General features: G+C 36.5%; 2 protein-coding genes across 3 annotated transcripts in view; one reads left to right on the top strand and one right to left on the bottom strand.

Moving 5' to 3' along the window:
- EDAR (ectodysplasin A receptor) overlaps positions 1-869 on the top strand; it is a 25,683-nt gene extending 24,814 nt beyond the window's left edge. For both annotated transcript variants that reach the window (XM_009997902.1, XM_009997903.1), the window contains exon 11: positions 550-869. In XM_009997902.1, coding sequence (XP_009996204.1) covers positions 550-869 — 320 coding nt within the window. The remainder of the gene's footprint in view (positions 1-549) is intronic.
- A 10,730-nt stretch (positions 870-11,599) lies between these two features.
- CCDC138 (coiled-coil domain containing 138) overlaps positions 11,600-18,084 on the bottom strand; it is a 38,764-nt gene continuing 32,279 nt past the window's right edge. The window contains exons 14-15 of the mRNA XM_009997953.1: positions 12,917-13,055; positions 11,600-11,771 (exon numbers count right to left, since the gene is read on the bottom strand). Coding sequence (XP_009996255.1) covers positions 11,600-11,771; positions 12,917-13,055 — 311 coding nt within the window. The remainder of the gene's footprint in view (positions 11,772-12,916; positions 13,056-18,084) is intronic.

Raw genomic sequence — 18,084 nt, 5'->3', positions numbered from 1 at the left:
CCCTACAGGTTGAATGTTAAGCCTTCTCTAGGGATTCAGTGATGGTAATGACTTTTACACTTGCAAGCATCTGGCATCACTGATTTACCTCACTCTTCATGTTCCTACAAGGGCCACTTTCAATTACAGAGATGTTACAGCAGCTGCTGGTGACAGACTCAAGGAAGGGTCAGACCTGTCTCTCGAGCTCAGACACTGTGCCTCACATGTAGAGGTATATTAATGGAGCTGCTCACTAGGTAATACGGTTGCAATATAGTTTTTATAATAGCTATTATACTGAAGAAAGGGGCAGTGCCATGGGAATTCATAAAACCCATCTAATACTTCTTTCCCAGATATTTTATCCTAGTTATTTTACCCTACTGTCACTAGGAAGAATTAATTTGGTAATATAGAGTAACAACTTTGGAGCTAGACATGGACTGTCACTTAAAGATTTTAGCTGTACTTACTGCTAACAGTAGATACTGTAGAACTTTAATAAATCTCTTGAATAGTCAAGACTTGTACACAGAGTCATCTGACAATACACACCTCACTTTGCAGGTCTGAGCCCTACAGAGCTGCCATTTGATTGCCTGGAGAAGACCAGCCGAATGCTCAGCTCAACCTACAACACAGAAAAAGCCATCGTGAAAACGTGGCGGCACCTGGCCGAGAGCTTTGGACTGAAGAGAGACGAGATCGGTGGCATGACAGACGGCATGCAGCTCTTTGATCGCATCAGCACAGCAGGCTACAGCATCCCAGAACTGCTAACCAAACTGGTGCAAATTGAGAGGCTGGATGCTGTCGAATCCTTGTGTGCAGATATTCTGGAGTGGGCACAAGCAATGCCTGCTCCTGAACCAGCAGGGACATCCTGACATGCCTGCCTGGGACCTGCACTTCCCCGTCACCTGCAAGAACCACGATGCCAGCAAGCACCACCTCAAGGACTTTGGACAAAAGACCAGTAATGTTTCTTCTCCATAATTGCTCCCAATAACCAATGGGAAGATGTTCTCCTTGACTTCTAAAAAACCTGAAGTTACACATCTACCAATACAAGAGCAGAAATCTCCAAGAAGCTTGGTATGAAATGTCATTAAACAAAAAAATCATGTTAAACAGTTACTGGCAATAAGTAGACATACAAACATCCATTTTGCAGTCTGTGTATCATGTGCAGATAACTCTGCTGATACCCTTCCTGTCTGGCCTTCAAGAAAGCCATTGAATTGCTCTCTGAAGATATTCTTGTCACTTAGGATTTTGTTGAACAATTTAATTGTTAGAGTCAAAAGCAGTACCACAGCTAGGGTATCAACTAATGCACAAGGCACATACATTTCTGTCAGCTCTAATGCAGTTAGTACGTAACAAGTTTCATTTTCTGTACTTACTATGGGTTTGTTGAATCTAGAAGTATGGGCATAGGTGTATACACACAGTCCTCAGGTTAACTAACTATACAATATGAAAAAAGAGTCAACATAATTTACAGCTTAAAGAGCTTCAGAACATTGTACATACTGCACGTAAATGCACTATTGCTCCATACTGACATTTCAGAAACTGAAAATTCAATCTGCTGACTTGCTGAGGACAAGCTGGTTAGCAAGTGGGCAGTAAAAGTTGGCAGTCACTCCTCCTAAGTTGAGAGCGACAAGTTATTCTCTTCTTTGCCCTTACAAATTAAGAAGCAACAAAACCAGCTTATCCACTGCCATAAAAAAATATATTTTTTCCAGTAGTGTTATCTAGACAAGTTGTGTTCCAAGAAGAGGCATTCCAGACAACAGTGGTGAATGGCTGACACTAGGAGCAAAAAGAGATCTCTTTAGAAAAAGACAAGATGTCTCTCTCTTTAGGACAGAGAAATGCAGAGGAAAAGGTGTTTTTAAATGCTATATACTCCAATTATGGAGACTGGAAGCACAGAATCCACAAGCGAAAACCAACTCCTCTGGAAGAAAAAGCATTATTATGAGTTTGTGTACAACAAAAATTGACCTGATTTTTTTCCTTTTAACTAATCTCTGATTATCACGCTTTAAAATTCTCTACAACTTCTTCATACCACAAATCAGTTGCTGCTAGCAAAGCTATTTGCTTAATTCATAGCTAAAATGAGTGGTGACAGATTTCAACAAGTACAACCACTAAATTGAGAGATGTGTCAGTTACAAAGCAATATTTTTAAAATTCTAAAATGCATGACTGAACAAAAAGCTATAAAAAAAAATAAAATTAACCATTACCCTGAAGTTAACCACCAATATCCCATCACTTTGTAACTAGATCTTATCTATGATAGTATCATCATTGTGTGGAACATTTAGTATCACTCTTTAACATCTATATTTAGTATCTTTTCAGCATTCATTTGTATAGCAGAGGAAATACATACTACAACATAAAATCTATCCCGCTCATCATTCTTCCACCATATCTTATATATCATAACACAATCCTCATTAATTTGCATATCCCAAGTTTGATGAGAATTTTTACTTTTCTTTTAAAGAAGCAGCAAGCTGCATTTATCTGAACATTTAACTAGTTGATTGATGTCTAATGTAGGGGTGAAATTCTTGCTGTCTTGAAATCAATGACAAATTCATACAGATTTCAACAAGCTTCAATAAGATTTCTAGACCTGCTGGCAATTCAGCAATCTTCAACAAGATTTCCAAGACCCTGAATTTGCAGTTTAGTGCTCTTGCTACTAGAATAAAAAAGGAAGGAAATAAAGAATTAGAAAAAGAAGGGAAAGAAAAAAAAAAAAAAAAAAGAAAAAGAAAAATGGGAAGATTCCATTTTTCTTGTGCCAGTATGTAACTGCAGTGTTATTCAGTGGACTGCCTTCTATATTTCATGTGTCATTTAATAGTACACACCATTTCTTTGTTTAAAAGAAGATACAGGAATCCTCTTTTTTCATGTTTATTGGGCCATGAAAAGTTAGGGTCTTGAAATTGATGGTGCCAATGTGAACACAGACTATTTAACATTATTTTATTAGTATACAGTATTTTTATTGTTACACAAAAGATGTACAGAAATGAAAACATTTCCTGTAGATCTTGCCAAAGCTTACTTTCTAATAATTTTGTTTAATGATGTATATATAACTTATTATATTGTAAAGTATGAACATAAAATATGCTAATAAAAGAAAGAGGTCAAACACAGTTGTATTAGCCATTTCTTTTATTAAACCATATGTTGCTTTATAAATCTGTAACTAAATGAGTTAGCCAAGGGCTAGTAGGCACATTCCTGTGGTATGGGAGTGTCTAGGTAACACACATTATGGGATCTGCATTCCTGTAGGATACTCTTTCTCTGCATCACACTTGGGAAACCTTTGAAGCAGAAGCTTTGTCAGTATAGTTTTAGTTCAATATTTCAACCTTGTAGGTACTATGAAAAATGCCAAACTCCTTGCAACTCCTTGTAGTAAGTTATTATAGATGTACTGAGAGCTGGTAGAGACTGTGAGACTGGTGAGTAATCTCACAGTTGTAATGCTCCCTCATTAACTTCTGTTAATTTTGTGTTCCTAAATTAGCAGTATTACATCACATTATGAGAGATCCTAACTGGAAGCTGTCACTACATGACAGCATAATTATGTTATTCCAATCTCTGGTTGCACTGGTGAGATGGCCAGCAGAAATGCTAACTTCTACAAGCTAGCACCAAGTTGCATCTCCTCCAGACTGTGGAATATTTCATACAGATCAAACACTTTCTAAATGGAATGCCATCCAGAGGGACCTGGACAAGCTAGAGAAGTGGGCCCAGGTGAACCTTGTGAGGTTCAAGAAGGCCAAGTGCAGGGTCCTGCACCTGGGCTGAGGTAACCCAAGATATGAATACAGGTCAGGTCACACTTGAGAGCAGCCCTGGGGTAAAGGACCTGGGGGTACTAGTGGATCAAAATCTGGACATGAGCCACTAATGTGCAGTTGCAGCTCAGAAGGCCAACTCCATCCTGGGCTGTATCAAAAGAAGAATAAAGTTATGATTGACTCTTATTAGGACTTTTCAACAAAAAGTTAAACAGAAGTTTCTGAATTTTTGTGTAAGAATATTACAGATTTTGATCTGTTGCAGTGAGTTTACTTCAAATGTAAACACATTTTCTGTCACATTATCTAAAGCCAAACTCGCTTCAGTGATCCAAACTCTGAAGAAAACATGACCTCTGTTGCTTAGAAGTGGCTTTTTATCACTCTGGCAAGTGGCTGATCAACTACAGACTGTCTTGTTCAGAGCTAAATATCAATCCTGCTTTTGGTGTGGAGAAGCCAATTTGTATATTCTCTTTTAGAAAATATTTTTTTTTTCTCAGCTCCTGGTAGCTCTAGTTTGGGCAACACTCCTTATCTTGGTCTCAGCTTTTTAACCTAATGCTGAAAGACCAGACTGAACAGTGGGGGGAAAAATGCTTAGTGACATCAGATGTGCATTCAGGTACAGTGATTTTTAACTTTGCTAAGCCACAAAATATCTTCACAGAGCTACAGGTCCACTTTGATCATCCATGGAAGTTTGTTGTTTTATCCAATTTTACCTATCATCTAGGTGTGTGCTAGCAATAGCAAATGGAAATGATAAAGAAACCACAGTCCAGTGGAGTATTTAAAGAAAAAAAAATACTTAAAATGTGAATCGTCCTTTAAAAGGCTGCCTTGTCACAGCAGAGTGAAAGGTTACTGTTTTGCCTTGTCCTGATGGCCAGAAACAGTCTCAGGCTTTTCTTATGGACAAAGGAGAAATTGTGCCTTCTTCCAGAACAAAGGAGCTCATTAGCAGCAAGAGAGGCTTCAAGAAGGCAAGGTGGGAAAGGCTGGGAGGTGAAGTAGGAAAGCAGAGACTCCACAGCACAGCAGGGAATGGGAGACCACAGGTAACGGCAGAGGCAAGTACAGGACAAGGCCTCAAATAGATCTGATGTAAAGACTAATGTTTCTGGGAGTTAGAGGAGATGTGTAGAATTTGTTGCAAATGGGAATAAAAATAAATTGGAGTAAAAATTAAGACCCTTCTTTTCCCTAAAGAAATTAGTGGATCAGGGAGAAAATTATCAACCAGACTTCTTCTTCTTCAGAGTCCCTGACTCTGTGGGAAGTCCAGGCTGGAGCAGCTTGTTCCAGGCCTCGTGGGAAGGACTCATGAAGGAGAGGTTCCTGGAAGACTCTCTCCCATGGGAGGGACCCCGTGGGAAAGCAGGGAAGGACTGTAAGGAATCCTTCCTGAGGAGGAAGGAGCAGCAGGAACCACCAGCCTGTGAAGTGACTCTAAACCCCATCCCCTGTCCCCCTGTGCCGCTGGGGGGAAGGAGGGAGAGAAACTGGGAACAAAGGGATTTGGGCCCAGGAAGAAGGGAGGGGTGGGGTAACATATGCAAGCCCTGCTCTGTGTGTGTCTGTGTCCTGTGTGTGTTTGACTAGTGTGAAATTACATTATTATTTTTTTCCCCAAGTTGAGTTTCTTTGGCCCGGGACCTTAATTGGTGAAGAACCCTCCTTGTCCTTTGTCTCAACTTGCTGTGTTGGGCCCAAAACGATGACAATGGGTTGGAGGATGAGCTGGGAAGTCATGCCAGTTGAACTTCTCCCCATTGAAGTCAAAGCTAGTTGACAACATTTGAGAAGCCCTGCTTTGTTTTAAGGGGGGTGTATTTAAGAGGTAGGAAAAAACCCTTACTCTTGCAGGTGAAAATCATGACCCAGAGGTAAGCCAATGACTCCTGCATGCAGAAGTTATTCTGTAAGCAACCTCTGTACTTCTCTGTGATAATGAAAAGCAAAGTGCCCATGCCCTTATTATGTATTGGATAGGCTTCCTAGTGCATATTCCAGTACATATATTAATATAAACAGGGTAAGAATGTACCATCTCCATCTATATCTGGTTCTAGACACATAATATTGCATATATATTCTATTTTCCCCACATCCAAACAAGCTATTTTGATTATTTATTGTAGTATGATTTATAATGTGTACTGCCTGCTACCTCAGGCATTAATTTATCACTATCAACCACTTCTCAAGGACAGAAAAACGTTGATTCCTTTTTGACAGTGTTCTGTGAAACTAGACAGTCTGAATACTTATATTATGAAAGAATGATAAGAAGCCTTTGCATGCTCTGCTGCAGAGGATGCCAGTGATTAGCTGTTACACAGCTCACACACAGGCATCTCACTTGTCCATCACCTTCTTAAAAAAAATGGAGAATTCATTTTTTTAGTTGGTGAGAGAGGCTGCTTTGAAAACAACATTGTAATAGGATTCAAGTTAGTCACACAAGACAGTTCAGGAATACACAATGATTTTCCAATTTAATCCTTCACACAGAAGCAAATGAAAAATGAGAAGGGAGTAACACTGAAGACCCATTAGCAGAAAGACAACTAAAACAGGAAGGAAGCAGTTAGGAGTCTGTTTCTGGAATTTGGCCTTGGCATACAAGGCTGCTGTGAAAAAAAAAATCAGTCACACTTCAATGTGGAGGAGGACAAACCAGGAGGACATCAAACTGCTACATTTTGGGCAGGATCGTGGAACAGAGAATTTCTGTTTACTTACACTTCTTATATAAGTAGCTCTTGAATCCACATACTAGAATACTGCTTCTTCTGAAGGACAAAAACCAGTCTGGCAACATTGGCTATCTTTGACCTTCTTCAAAGGCATACTTTTTCAACAAGCTGATGTGTGGGTGGAATATTATGTTCCTGCTTGAAACTCTTGTACCACATGATACTTTTTTTCCCCCCTGTAAGCTGGATAGATTATTTTTCTTTCTTTTCTCCATAACTAACTCTGCTGAGGATGCCATTTTACGGAGTTGAAAATGATCTTCAAGTAAGCTTACTGTTATGAATGTTATTCTATGTTGAACTTTCATAACTACTGGTTAGCAGTATCCTGCCCATTGAATTTAAAAGCTCTAGCTTGTCTAGCTTTCTACCAGAGCAGTTGCTCAGCATTAAGTTGCAGTGATCAGAGAGATGTGGTACATTTGAGGAAGTATTCTTTGGGACCGATATAAATATCCTTGAGTAATGAGCACAGAGTGTACCACATGATACTTTTTTTCCCCCCTGTAAGCTGGATAGATTATTTTTCTTTCTTTTCTCCATAACTAACTCTGCTGAGGATGCCATTTTACGGAGTTGAAAATGATCTTCAAGTAAGCTTACTGTTATGAATGTTATTCTATGTTGAACTTTCATAACTACTGGTTAGCAGTATCCTGCCCATTGAATTTAAAAGCTCTAGCTTGTCTAGCTTTCTACCAGAGCAGTTGCTCAGCATTAAGTTGCAGTGATCAGAGAGATGTGGTACATTTGAGGAAGTATTCTTTGGGACCGATATAAATATCCTTGAGTAATGAGCACAGAGAGAACTGTTTTTGAAAAAAAAAAAAAAAAAAGAGATGTACGTGACTTCCTGGATCTCTTTTTCTCAGGTAATCCTCTCAGTGTGACTTTAGAGATCAAAATGTCCTGTGAGTTATGCCTTGTTAAATTTTGACTCAGGGCCATTCACTCAAAAAAAGCAGCTACAATCAAGTAAACAGTAAGTGGTTTTGTTGGAAACAAAACCTCTCTTCTAGTAGCAATCAGGTAGTTACAGTAATAGAAGACATTGCTTTAAAAATTATGTGAAAATCCTAAGTCTAATAAACAGTAGTGTTCTTAACCACAGTCAGAAGTCAGCACTAAAGGCTTTCATCAGCTCCAAACCATCTATTTTTGAGTGGATAGTGGTGGTTTTGATACAGCACACTGCAAGGCTCAGTGTAACACAGTAAGATGTCTTTGCCCATCACAGCATTTCTCAGAGGGATGATACAACACGGCACAGCACTATTATTTTTACAATAATTTAGTGAGTTTTAAAACCTGTGAGCATTATATCATTAAGAGAAGCACAAGGGTTCACTGCTTTGCCACTGCAGTTTCTTTAACCTTTTAGAAAGCGGAAGATTACCAAACTGTTTCATAGATTAAATTTTCAGACTTTCTGGACTAAATTTAAATACGATATCCTGAAGACAAACGCTTTCTATCAGACCCTCAATTCCTGAAGCTGTATAAGGTATAGGTGAAAAATTCAGTATATAATGAAATAAACCAGTGTCACAGCTCTGAATTATGAGCTCTACTTACAGTTGCTTTTAAATCTGGTCTGGTAAGTTAAATCATGTATTTTAGACATTGATGCTCATTATGAATGAAATTTCTTTAAAATTATGTTGCCTTCAGCATATTTCCACCTTTCAGGTTAATTATCTGCTACAATAAATTTCTTCCCATAGTACATTAAATTCAATTGTACTTTAAAAAAAAATTGAGCCAGTCATGTTCACGAGAGCTGGAAAATAACTGTGACATCCCAGTTTAAGAGATGGACCCTTTATCAACTGGTGAAAGACACAAATATGAATAACAGAGCACAACTGTGCAGACTGGGTAATATGATCATACTTTATTTAGATCTGCCAAGCTTCTGCAAATAGAACTGTCCCCTGTCCAGGAAACAATCTTTCAGATTTGCCAAATCTAGACTTTGTTGATGAGGTCTGTAACACTGTCCTTCTCATTTATTGATAAGAAGCCTTTGATAAACTGCAAGGGTGATTATAACCTAGATGGGTTTGTAAAAAAAAATAATAAAATAAAGCCAACAAACCAAAACAAAACCACAAAAAAACCCAGAACAAAACCAAACAAAAAAACAGAAAAAATAGTTTGTAGGCTTTTCTGGGATAAAAACTATCCTAAAATAAGCAGATGTGGTGGTCTTGTTGACTTTCCCAGTGAGGGCTCTCACAGCTGTTCCAAAAACCAGCAACAGAAAATTGTGAGTCAATTCTTCCATTAATGTGACAGGCTCTGACTACCAGAAACTTTCTTCATTTAATGCCAGTGATGGTAGCTAATAGTTTCTGGAGCCCTACACACAAACAAGACATGGCAGATTGTACCTAATTTGAAGCTACATGTTCTGACTGACCAGTTAGCTTCTGCCACAAAACGTGAGAGTCCCTGCCTTTCTTTTAAGTGCAATTATTCATAAGGTCTCTCTCTTTTCCTCAAAATCTCTCCAAAAAAAGGTTATTGAAAAGTAATATTCTCTTGGCTGCTGCCAAATCCGGCCAGATGTGGCTGGCATGTTCAAAACAGGAATAGACAGACAGACAGACAGTGATCACAACTGGGAACTGCAGGAAATAACTGGAGTTACAGATACCTTTTCCAAATGTCTCTTGTTGTAGACATTCTTCTAAGAGAAGGATAAAGTAGTGGAAATTCATAATCATATTACAGTACCCAATGTGACAGAAGCAGAAAAAAAAAAAAGGAAAATCTAGATCACATCTTAGAAGGCATGACCACATCAAAAGATGCCACCAACCAAAAGGTGACCAACTTGACAGAAATGTATCCTGCCTAAAGCAAAACCAAACCAAATCCACAAAATAGAGCGGGGAATGCAACAAGCTTCCTGTTCTCCTTCCTCACAGAGGCTGCCAAGGCCATCCAGAAGAATGATAACAGGATGAGGATGTTTCAGCAAGGCCACAATTTGGAGTGGTGTGGAAAACCAAGGTGGGCTGGCCCACAGGATTGATGTTCAAGACAGTGAAGAAACAGGCGTGTACAAAATTTTATATGACATATATTTAGAAGCAGAAATACAGAAATAACTGTGATTTTGGTACAATACTTATACCAATACCTACTTTTGCCTGTAAATGACAACTACAAGCTATATTGTCTGTGCTTCTAATATAGACACAATAACTAGTTTAATTACTGCAGAAATAAATTTCAACTTGAAACAGAATAGATCTAAAATCTCCATTTCAGTTTATTATTTCCAATCATTTTTGTTCCATTTTCTCAACCATGCTCCGAAACAGTCTGCCCTTAAGAAGTCCAAGGTGGCAGCTCTGCTGGCTCTCCTCCTTGCATCTCCAATAATTTAAAACTCTGTTTTAGTAAATTAATTAGTAATTAATAGATGAACAAACAACAGTGATGAAGGCTGAAAGCCAAAAGCACAATCAACTTTCCTGTAGATAAAGGAAACCTAACAACTTTCTATAGCTTGCATTTGTTATTAGTTTTCTATTATTTTTAATGATCAAGCATACAGAGCAGCACGTGAGGCCCAGGAACACACTTTCTAAATAAGAGGGCTTTGTCTCCAGCCAAAAGTATATGCAAGCTTTTGCACTGCTGGTAAATCTGACAGAAAACTGAAACTACCGATGAATAAACAGTCTAAAACATAATCCATTGTCAGGAAAAGCTTTTAGCTATGATTAGTGCTATTTAAAAATCACCTAGAGTTGGTTTCCTGCCCAAAGAGTGTACACACTGCTCGCTCTCTCTTCCGGACATGGTGCCAAATCTGGTCTAGACTCCTTTCAGAGCACAGCTTGACAGAATTTTAAATTAATTTTCAAACTCCTAGAAAAATATTTGCAGTTAGAATTCAACTTCAAAGATTCAGCTCAAAGACTTCTGGTAAAAAATACAAAGGAACACACACACACAAAAAGTATTAAATGAGAAGTAAATCTCTCTGAAGTTTTATACTGACTGCCAGAGTTAGTAGAAGACTAACATACAGCAGATCTTTACATTATAACTGCAGTTTCATTTTTATAATTAAAGCATTTCAGTACCTACAGCACAAATCAGAAATCAGAAACAGAAGACTGATTTGAATTTTTTAAAAGTATCCTATTTCTTATGTGCAAGAACTCTGAATACTGAACTGTGGCAGACTAAACATTTATTTGTCTCATTCAGAAAAGAAATAAAAGTACTAAGAGACCAAATTACTATTGTCTTGCAAAGTAATATAAAACACCGCAGAAACAATTAAATATCATGATTTTACATTAGGATTAGATTACTATTGCCAGGAATTTTAAGATATATTTTTATTTACAATTTCAGAGATATTATGACCCAAAGTTACATTCATGAAAAGTAGGATAAGATACTAAAGGCTACATAAATACAAGAAAAGATCAAACAAATATTAAGACATTTTGAAATCAAAACAATGACAGCATTTCTCATTCAACACATCTAGTTATGTTAAAAAAAAATCTGGTTTTAATAATGAAAACCGTAATTATCTCAAAAGATCATATTACAAGATACCCACCTGTTACTTATCAGCTATAAATAAAATAATTTCTAAAGGAAGAATCAAAGGTAACTAAGCTTCATACCTGTAAGGAAAGGTAGATATTTCTGATCTGCTTCCTCAAGATATCCAGTTCTTTAGTTTGCAGGAGCCCCTCAGAACAGCAGCATTATTTAATTTATTTGAAAAGTACTGAAGAAAGCTATTTAGTGTATTATGCAACTTTTCATTTTCCTTTTTATGAATGAGGGAAATATCAACAAGATTCCACATGATAGAGAGTAACTTACACAGTTCTAATGTTCTGCTTAATTTATTTACAGAAAACAGTAAAAAAAAGTCCAAATTTCCAGTAACACAGGAAATTGGGATAAATTATACAGAACAATAATTAGATTGAAAGATCTAGATTGAAAGTGCTAGTGACTTGTGCTTAGACTGGAGGTAAGAGAGTTATACCTTGACAATCCCAAATTCAACAGAATTGAACTGAGGTTTATACAGAGGAAAGCATGATCTGGATTTGTATTCCTGTGCAGCTCTTGGATCATATGGTGAAGAGCAAACAATTCAAACATCTTCTTATTACTTCTGCAAAAGATTTTACATAACAGAATTGTCAGTTGAAAAATGAGAGATTTCACCTAAATACTTAAGATTCTACAGAAAATATTTTTTTTATGAAGAAAAATGTGCACTATATTGGGATTTTCATATAATTATGTGTTGCATATAATATCTCTAAGCAGAATGCTATCGATGTGAGGTGCCACAAATCTTGAGAAAAATCACCAAAAAGTATTATTTAACTTGAGTAAGTGGTATTTACATGTAGCATAATGAAAGGTCAAGTAAAGGCTTTCAAGAATGTGAAATAAGAATCCAGAAACAATACTTAATTTTTTTTAATAATTAGGATTTCTGAGCAAATTTGACTTCTAGTATTTTTCCAGTGTAAATTATTATTTATATTAGATTATTTTACAGAAAAAACATACTTTTTTCCTATAATTCAATAATTATATATATAATTCAATATAATTCTGTTCCTAATAAAATCAAATGAAAATGTCCGTTTTGTCAACAACTTTGAGTCTAAAGTAAAAATGGCTCAGTATAGATATCTACTTTTAAAGATTAAAAAATCCCATTAAGTGAAGCACCAATGGAGCTCAGCAGCACATCACTACTGATACGATGAAGACCTTTGTTACAATAAATAATCAGTAAGCAAAGGGAACATATTTTATAAAGATTAACACTCAAAAAATGGCTTAAATGGCTCAAGACTTTAAATTCTGTTTCTGAAGGAAATGAAAAGTGATGAAACTTGAAGGCAAGTCACATATGAATTTATATTTTCAAAGGAGATTATTACTGAGTAACTGTGTAAAACTGAAGACTGGGGGAAAGAAAAGGGTTTTCTTATAAGCATTCTTGTCATCTCCATACATATGGAATATTTCCTCTTTAGGCTAGTTATCTGTTTTACTTTAGTTAGCACTCTGTAAATAGACCTAGACAGATTTACAAGGATATTGAGAGTCTTGTCTTACACATATGTGACACAAACAGTTTAAATTTAACTGCTAACAGAGAAAGTCCAACACTGATTGTCTATGGTGGAGCAAACATACAGCAAAACAGATATGAGTTTTCAAAAAACAAGAAAGCTAAAGGTCCCCAAGATAACTGATCTAATGAGAACTAACTGAATAATGGTAATAAAGGATTACTTTATTCTGGAGAGTTTTTGCAGTATAACACAGAGCTTTTCCAAAATCTGAGTATCTAGCTTAGAGCTTCGGAGCAATACAGAGCAAGTACGGAAGAAGGATTCATTACTGCAGGCTTCCAGGAAAGGCTGCAAGTAACCTGTAACAGAAAATAATTTAAAACATGTATCACAGAGTTTGATGCAGGAAAAAGTAAACCAGTTACTGATACCTTTAGAAGGCTTTAAATGCCTCATGTTGTGTAAGTATTATAACAACAAAATAATTCATTTTATGCTGGGCATGTGATGTAAAACTCAGGTAAAATCAGGAACTGAAAAAAGGCAAGTTCTTAAAAGTTCTGATATTACTGACCCTTGTTTTAAAACAAGGCTTATTGCCTTGAGAACAAAGGAAAACAGGAAACGGAACAATTTAAACCTCAAATAAAAATCCTTATCTTGAACATGTTTATTTGGTGCTCATTTATCATGGTTCTTTCCTTTTGATCATGTGAGGGGAACATTAAGCTGTGCAAAAAAACTCACAAAGGAATATTTTAAGCTGTGCAAATCACACGTACAGGGATAGTATGTGTAGAAACTAGGGTGATACCTGACAGCATTTCATTACCAAAATACTGTCACTTTACTGTTTTAAGAGAGGCAAAATAATAATTGAAAGGTAAAAAAAAGAGATAGATAGGAATGCTTAAATACCAACAAAACTCCTTTAAAATAGTGGCTGAACTTTAAAGTCACATTGTATAACATTCCCCTCTATCCTGTTCCTCAAAATGTAAACACTTCACAATTTGTTCCCTTATTATCTCATAAAACATAAAGAAAATGGGTAATTGAGTTTTTTTAAAAGGAATAGTCTTTCATGACTTTCAGGCATTAGGCATTTGCATTAGAAAAACACAGATGTGAGGGAAATACTTTAATGTTCACATAATGGTAAAAATATTTTATGTGTTATTAAGAAATTGCAGTATGCAAATTACAGCATAAACCAATAAACACAGACATTAAAAAAATTTCTTTGCATATAAGCTGAAAATTGCCGTAATTTGCAAATAGGATGTCAAGATGCTTTTATCAGTTCAGAAAGGACTGCATGTTATCTTTCGGTCAAAATTTCCTCTTTTCTTGACCAAGGACATATTTATTAAATATAACAAATAGCCTTGGAGTCAATTTAAGGTTTTAATTTATTTCAGGAGGCTTACTGATACAAAATCAGAAGAAATGCTATAGAAAAATGTTTGGAATAGGGCTCTAAAAAGAAATAATAAAATAAAAATCAACTTGGGAATTAAAGTCAGCCTGAGAGCCTAAACAACTAATTTTCTCAGAGCTGGGCATTTATACCAAATATTCAACAAGGACCCAATAGTTTCTAGACCTTACTCTTAGGAAGATCTTTCAGAACCTGCAATTTTGGCAAAACTATGACACGGCATTTGGCTACACCAACAAATGACCCAGTGCCACTCCCACGCCCTGACGCTGAGAACGTCTTCTCCTGTATTATACTATGCAGTGAAGACAACAGGATTTGTGGGCCTTTGCTGGTTTACATCGTCAGACGAAGAAATCAAGAAACAGCAAATGCCCTTAGCACTATCAGAGAAGCTATAGCTATATGTAATCTCTGCTCTGGTGAGGCCACACCTGGAGTAGTGCGTACAGCTCTGGAGCTCTCAACAGGAAAGTCATGGAGCTGTTGGAGAGGGTCCAGAGAAGGACCACAAAGATGATCAAAAGGCCAGAGCACCTCTGCTATGAAGACAGGCTGAGTGAGTTGGGGCTGTTCAGCCTGGAGAAGAGAAGGCTCTAGGGAGGGCCTTTTCACCAGAGAGAGTTGGGATAGGACAAGGGATAATGGTTTTAAAATGGAAGAAGGCAGATTTAGGTTAGACATCAGGAAGAAATTCTTCATCATGAGGGTAGTAAGGCACTGGAATAGGTTGCCCAGGAAGGTTGTGGAAGCCCCGTCCCTGGAGTTGTTTAAGGCCAGGTTGGATGAGGCTTCATGCAAGTTGGGTCTAGTGTGAGGTGTCCCTGCTCATAGTTGGGAGGCTGGAACCTGATGATCTTTAAAGTCCCTTCTAACCTTAACCATTATATGATTCTAATTCCCTCTTTTCAGTGGATTCTGCTTTCAGCAAAATTAACTTAAACGGCTGGATTCAATAGGCAGAATCCACAAAATAAGTAATGGAATAGATTGAATATAAGTAAACAATACGTAAAGTGGATGGAAACGATGCAGATGCAGGATAACAGACATTGCTAGCAAGAGGCCAAACTTGCAGCAATATAAAGCAATACTACAATTGATGTACTGTGAAGTTTGGAAAAGGCAGGCAGATGCTTTACGGTTTGCACAGCTGAAGTGTCCTCTGTTCTCTACCCAAACCAACACAAAATAATGATTATTCTAAGAGACATACATTATCAAGACAATAAATTAATAAATTAATTTATTTTTCTGTGTACTTCTACTTCTGTGTTTCTTGTCCTCTTTCTATCGTGTTCGATCCACCTATGCCTTTGTACATACTCTCCTCTCAGTTTTGGTACTATTTCCAGCTACAGTTTGCTGTCTCAAAATTGTAACAGTAGGAAATAAAAAAACAGAATAAAAGCAAAGTAGAAATGTAAGCAGTAGTCAATAAATAATACACTGAAAAAAATACATATTTTCCTTCTCAGTCAGTAAAGATACTATTTCTCATTTTATTTTAGCTTATGATCTTCAATTAAGGGTAACGTTTTTGGTGTTTAGGCTGTCCAGGGAGGTCGTTTAATCACCATCCCTGGAGGTGTTTAAAAGGCTTGTAGATGTGGTGCTTAGGACCATGGTTTAGCACTGGCCTTGGCAGAGTTAGGGTAATGATTGGACTTAATGGTCTTAAAGGTCTTTTCCAAGCAGAATGAGTCCGTGTGATTCTCTGAAAATGCCCTGACTGATGCATTAAGTACCATTGACAACTCCTTACGCAAGAAAACTGTCATGGATACTGGAATGATTAACTATTTCAGATAGTTCAGATAACAGAGCATTTCTAGATACCACAATACATTACAGGCATATGACGGCTGAAAGTTACAGGAGAATTCCTAACAGGAACAAGGAAAAAGGCACAGGTTCTTTAAGATGAAAAATAAGATTAATGCTGAAGAAACACATTTTATATGTGTGCATAAATATACACTATATATATGTAAATAGATGCACATAAAGAAACAATTTGCCAGATAGATTTGAAATGACCTGAAAATGCTTCTTTATTAAATATCACAAGGGACCAGTAGAAAGCTGATATCACAAATATATATATATATTTTTTTTCTCTAAGGAAAATTTAACTTGGAAACGGGGGACTATTCCAATGTACAATAGGTAACAGAACTGAACAAATTTGTCAAGAATACAAGAGAAGTCACTATTGACTGCTTTCTGCCCTTGGCGTGTTCAAACACAGTCCCCAGGATACAGTTACTCAGGGCATGGCACTTTCAATATTTCTTGTAATATTTCTCTTCTTTCACTTCAGAAGGTATTATTTTTCAGAAATGGTGACATTATAAACTCAGGGCTATCTGTCAATTACAGCAGGCAGAAAATCCTTAGATGGGATCACAGTATGTGCTAAATTTAGTGATACATAACCAACATACACTTGAGATTTGGTGCTTGTTGTTGAGTCATTGCTGTCTATGACAGAACTTTGATATCATTAAGTACATATAACATCATAATAAACCTGTAATAATAATTAACACAGAATTCACTTCTAGTATGATGGTATCATGCCCTAGAAAGTCTGAATTGTCCAAATCCATAAGAAGAAGCAAACAAAAGGACAGACAGAAACAGCAAATAACAAACACAATCCTGCCAACTTAAGAGTGTTGGAAGTAAAATTTCTATACAGATAGCAACAAGGGATAGCCTTCTCTAAAGCAAGAAAAATCTAGGTTTACAAATTATTGCTCAGGAACTACAGGTTTATAGAAATTTTTCCACAATTTTCTAGAGTTCCTAAAAATGACTGCTTATTCCCAAGAAACCGAAATGGTCCTACCACTCTGCATGACACTACTGACAAAGTCTGTTTCAAAAACTTGAATAATATCTCCTACTTAAAAATTATGTTTAGCAGAAAGGTAAAAAAAGTGTGAGAAAGTAAGAAATAAGTGAGAACAAGGACATTCAAGAAGTAAACAGAGAAGAAAGGTTTTTCTTCTTTCTACTGCCTGTTAAAACAACAAATAATACAGACAGTTTTTTGAAAACTCTAATTTAACTTGACTTCTGACTCAGCTGAAGATTCATGAGAAATCTGAAGGTAACAAAATGCTGGGATCAAGAGGGTGGTCCTACAATTTATTCCTATAAATATCCGTAAACAGCCATAAAATGCTCCACATTCTTTTTCTGCAGGGGTACACAAATACCATATTCATCTGACATTTCTTTGCTGTCTTGCTCTCACTCGATCCTTAAAAAGATTTGATTTAAAATATATATACACATACACACACACGTTCCAAGAACGTTTTGACTGTGAAGTTTACAAACCAACATAAAAGATACCATTTTTAAGACAGAAGGATATTTACTACAAAACAGAAGAGCCAAAAGTGGAAGTAATGTCTAAAGTTTCACAAAGTTCATTTAAGTGAAAACAAACTGATAAAGGCACACATTGAAATGGACTGTTAGTACATTGCTTATGTTTTTGCTTCAGATAAGGCTTTTGCAGAATATATTCTAAGCAATCAGAAAACGCACAAAACAAGCACAGACTTCAATTGTGTATCTAGCTGATGAACTAAAAGAATATAAGCTTCACATTTTGAAATATTTTGGTGGTTTAGATCTGCGCCAATTTTATTTTTATTAACTGTTTCAGAAAAAAATAAATAAGAATCCGTCCTGACAGGACTTTGGCACAATTTTAAATAACCAGCAAAAGCCTCCACTGTTATCCTTGAAAATTGTAGCATGATGTAGTTGCATTAGCTTAACTTGAGTGGCAGACTGAAATGAACAATGAGCAATTTATCACTGTTGACAGAATTCATCTGAAATTTACCCTCAAAGTAATGAGTCACTCAGCACAAAATTTTACCAGCTACAGTTATCTGGAAAATTCTCGTTTATACCTAAAGCTA

Source organism: Chaetura pelagica, unplaced genomic scaffold (assembly GCF_000747805.2).
Source record: "Chaetura pelagica isolate M959 unplaced genomic scaffold, ChaPel_1.0 scaffold123, whole genome shotgun sequence".
Lineage (NCBI taxonomy): Eukaryota > Metazoa > Chordata > Aves > Apodiformes > Apodidae > Chaetura > Chaetura pelagica.
This window is presented reverse-complemented; position numbering and strand designations above follow the sequence as displayed.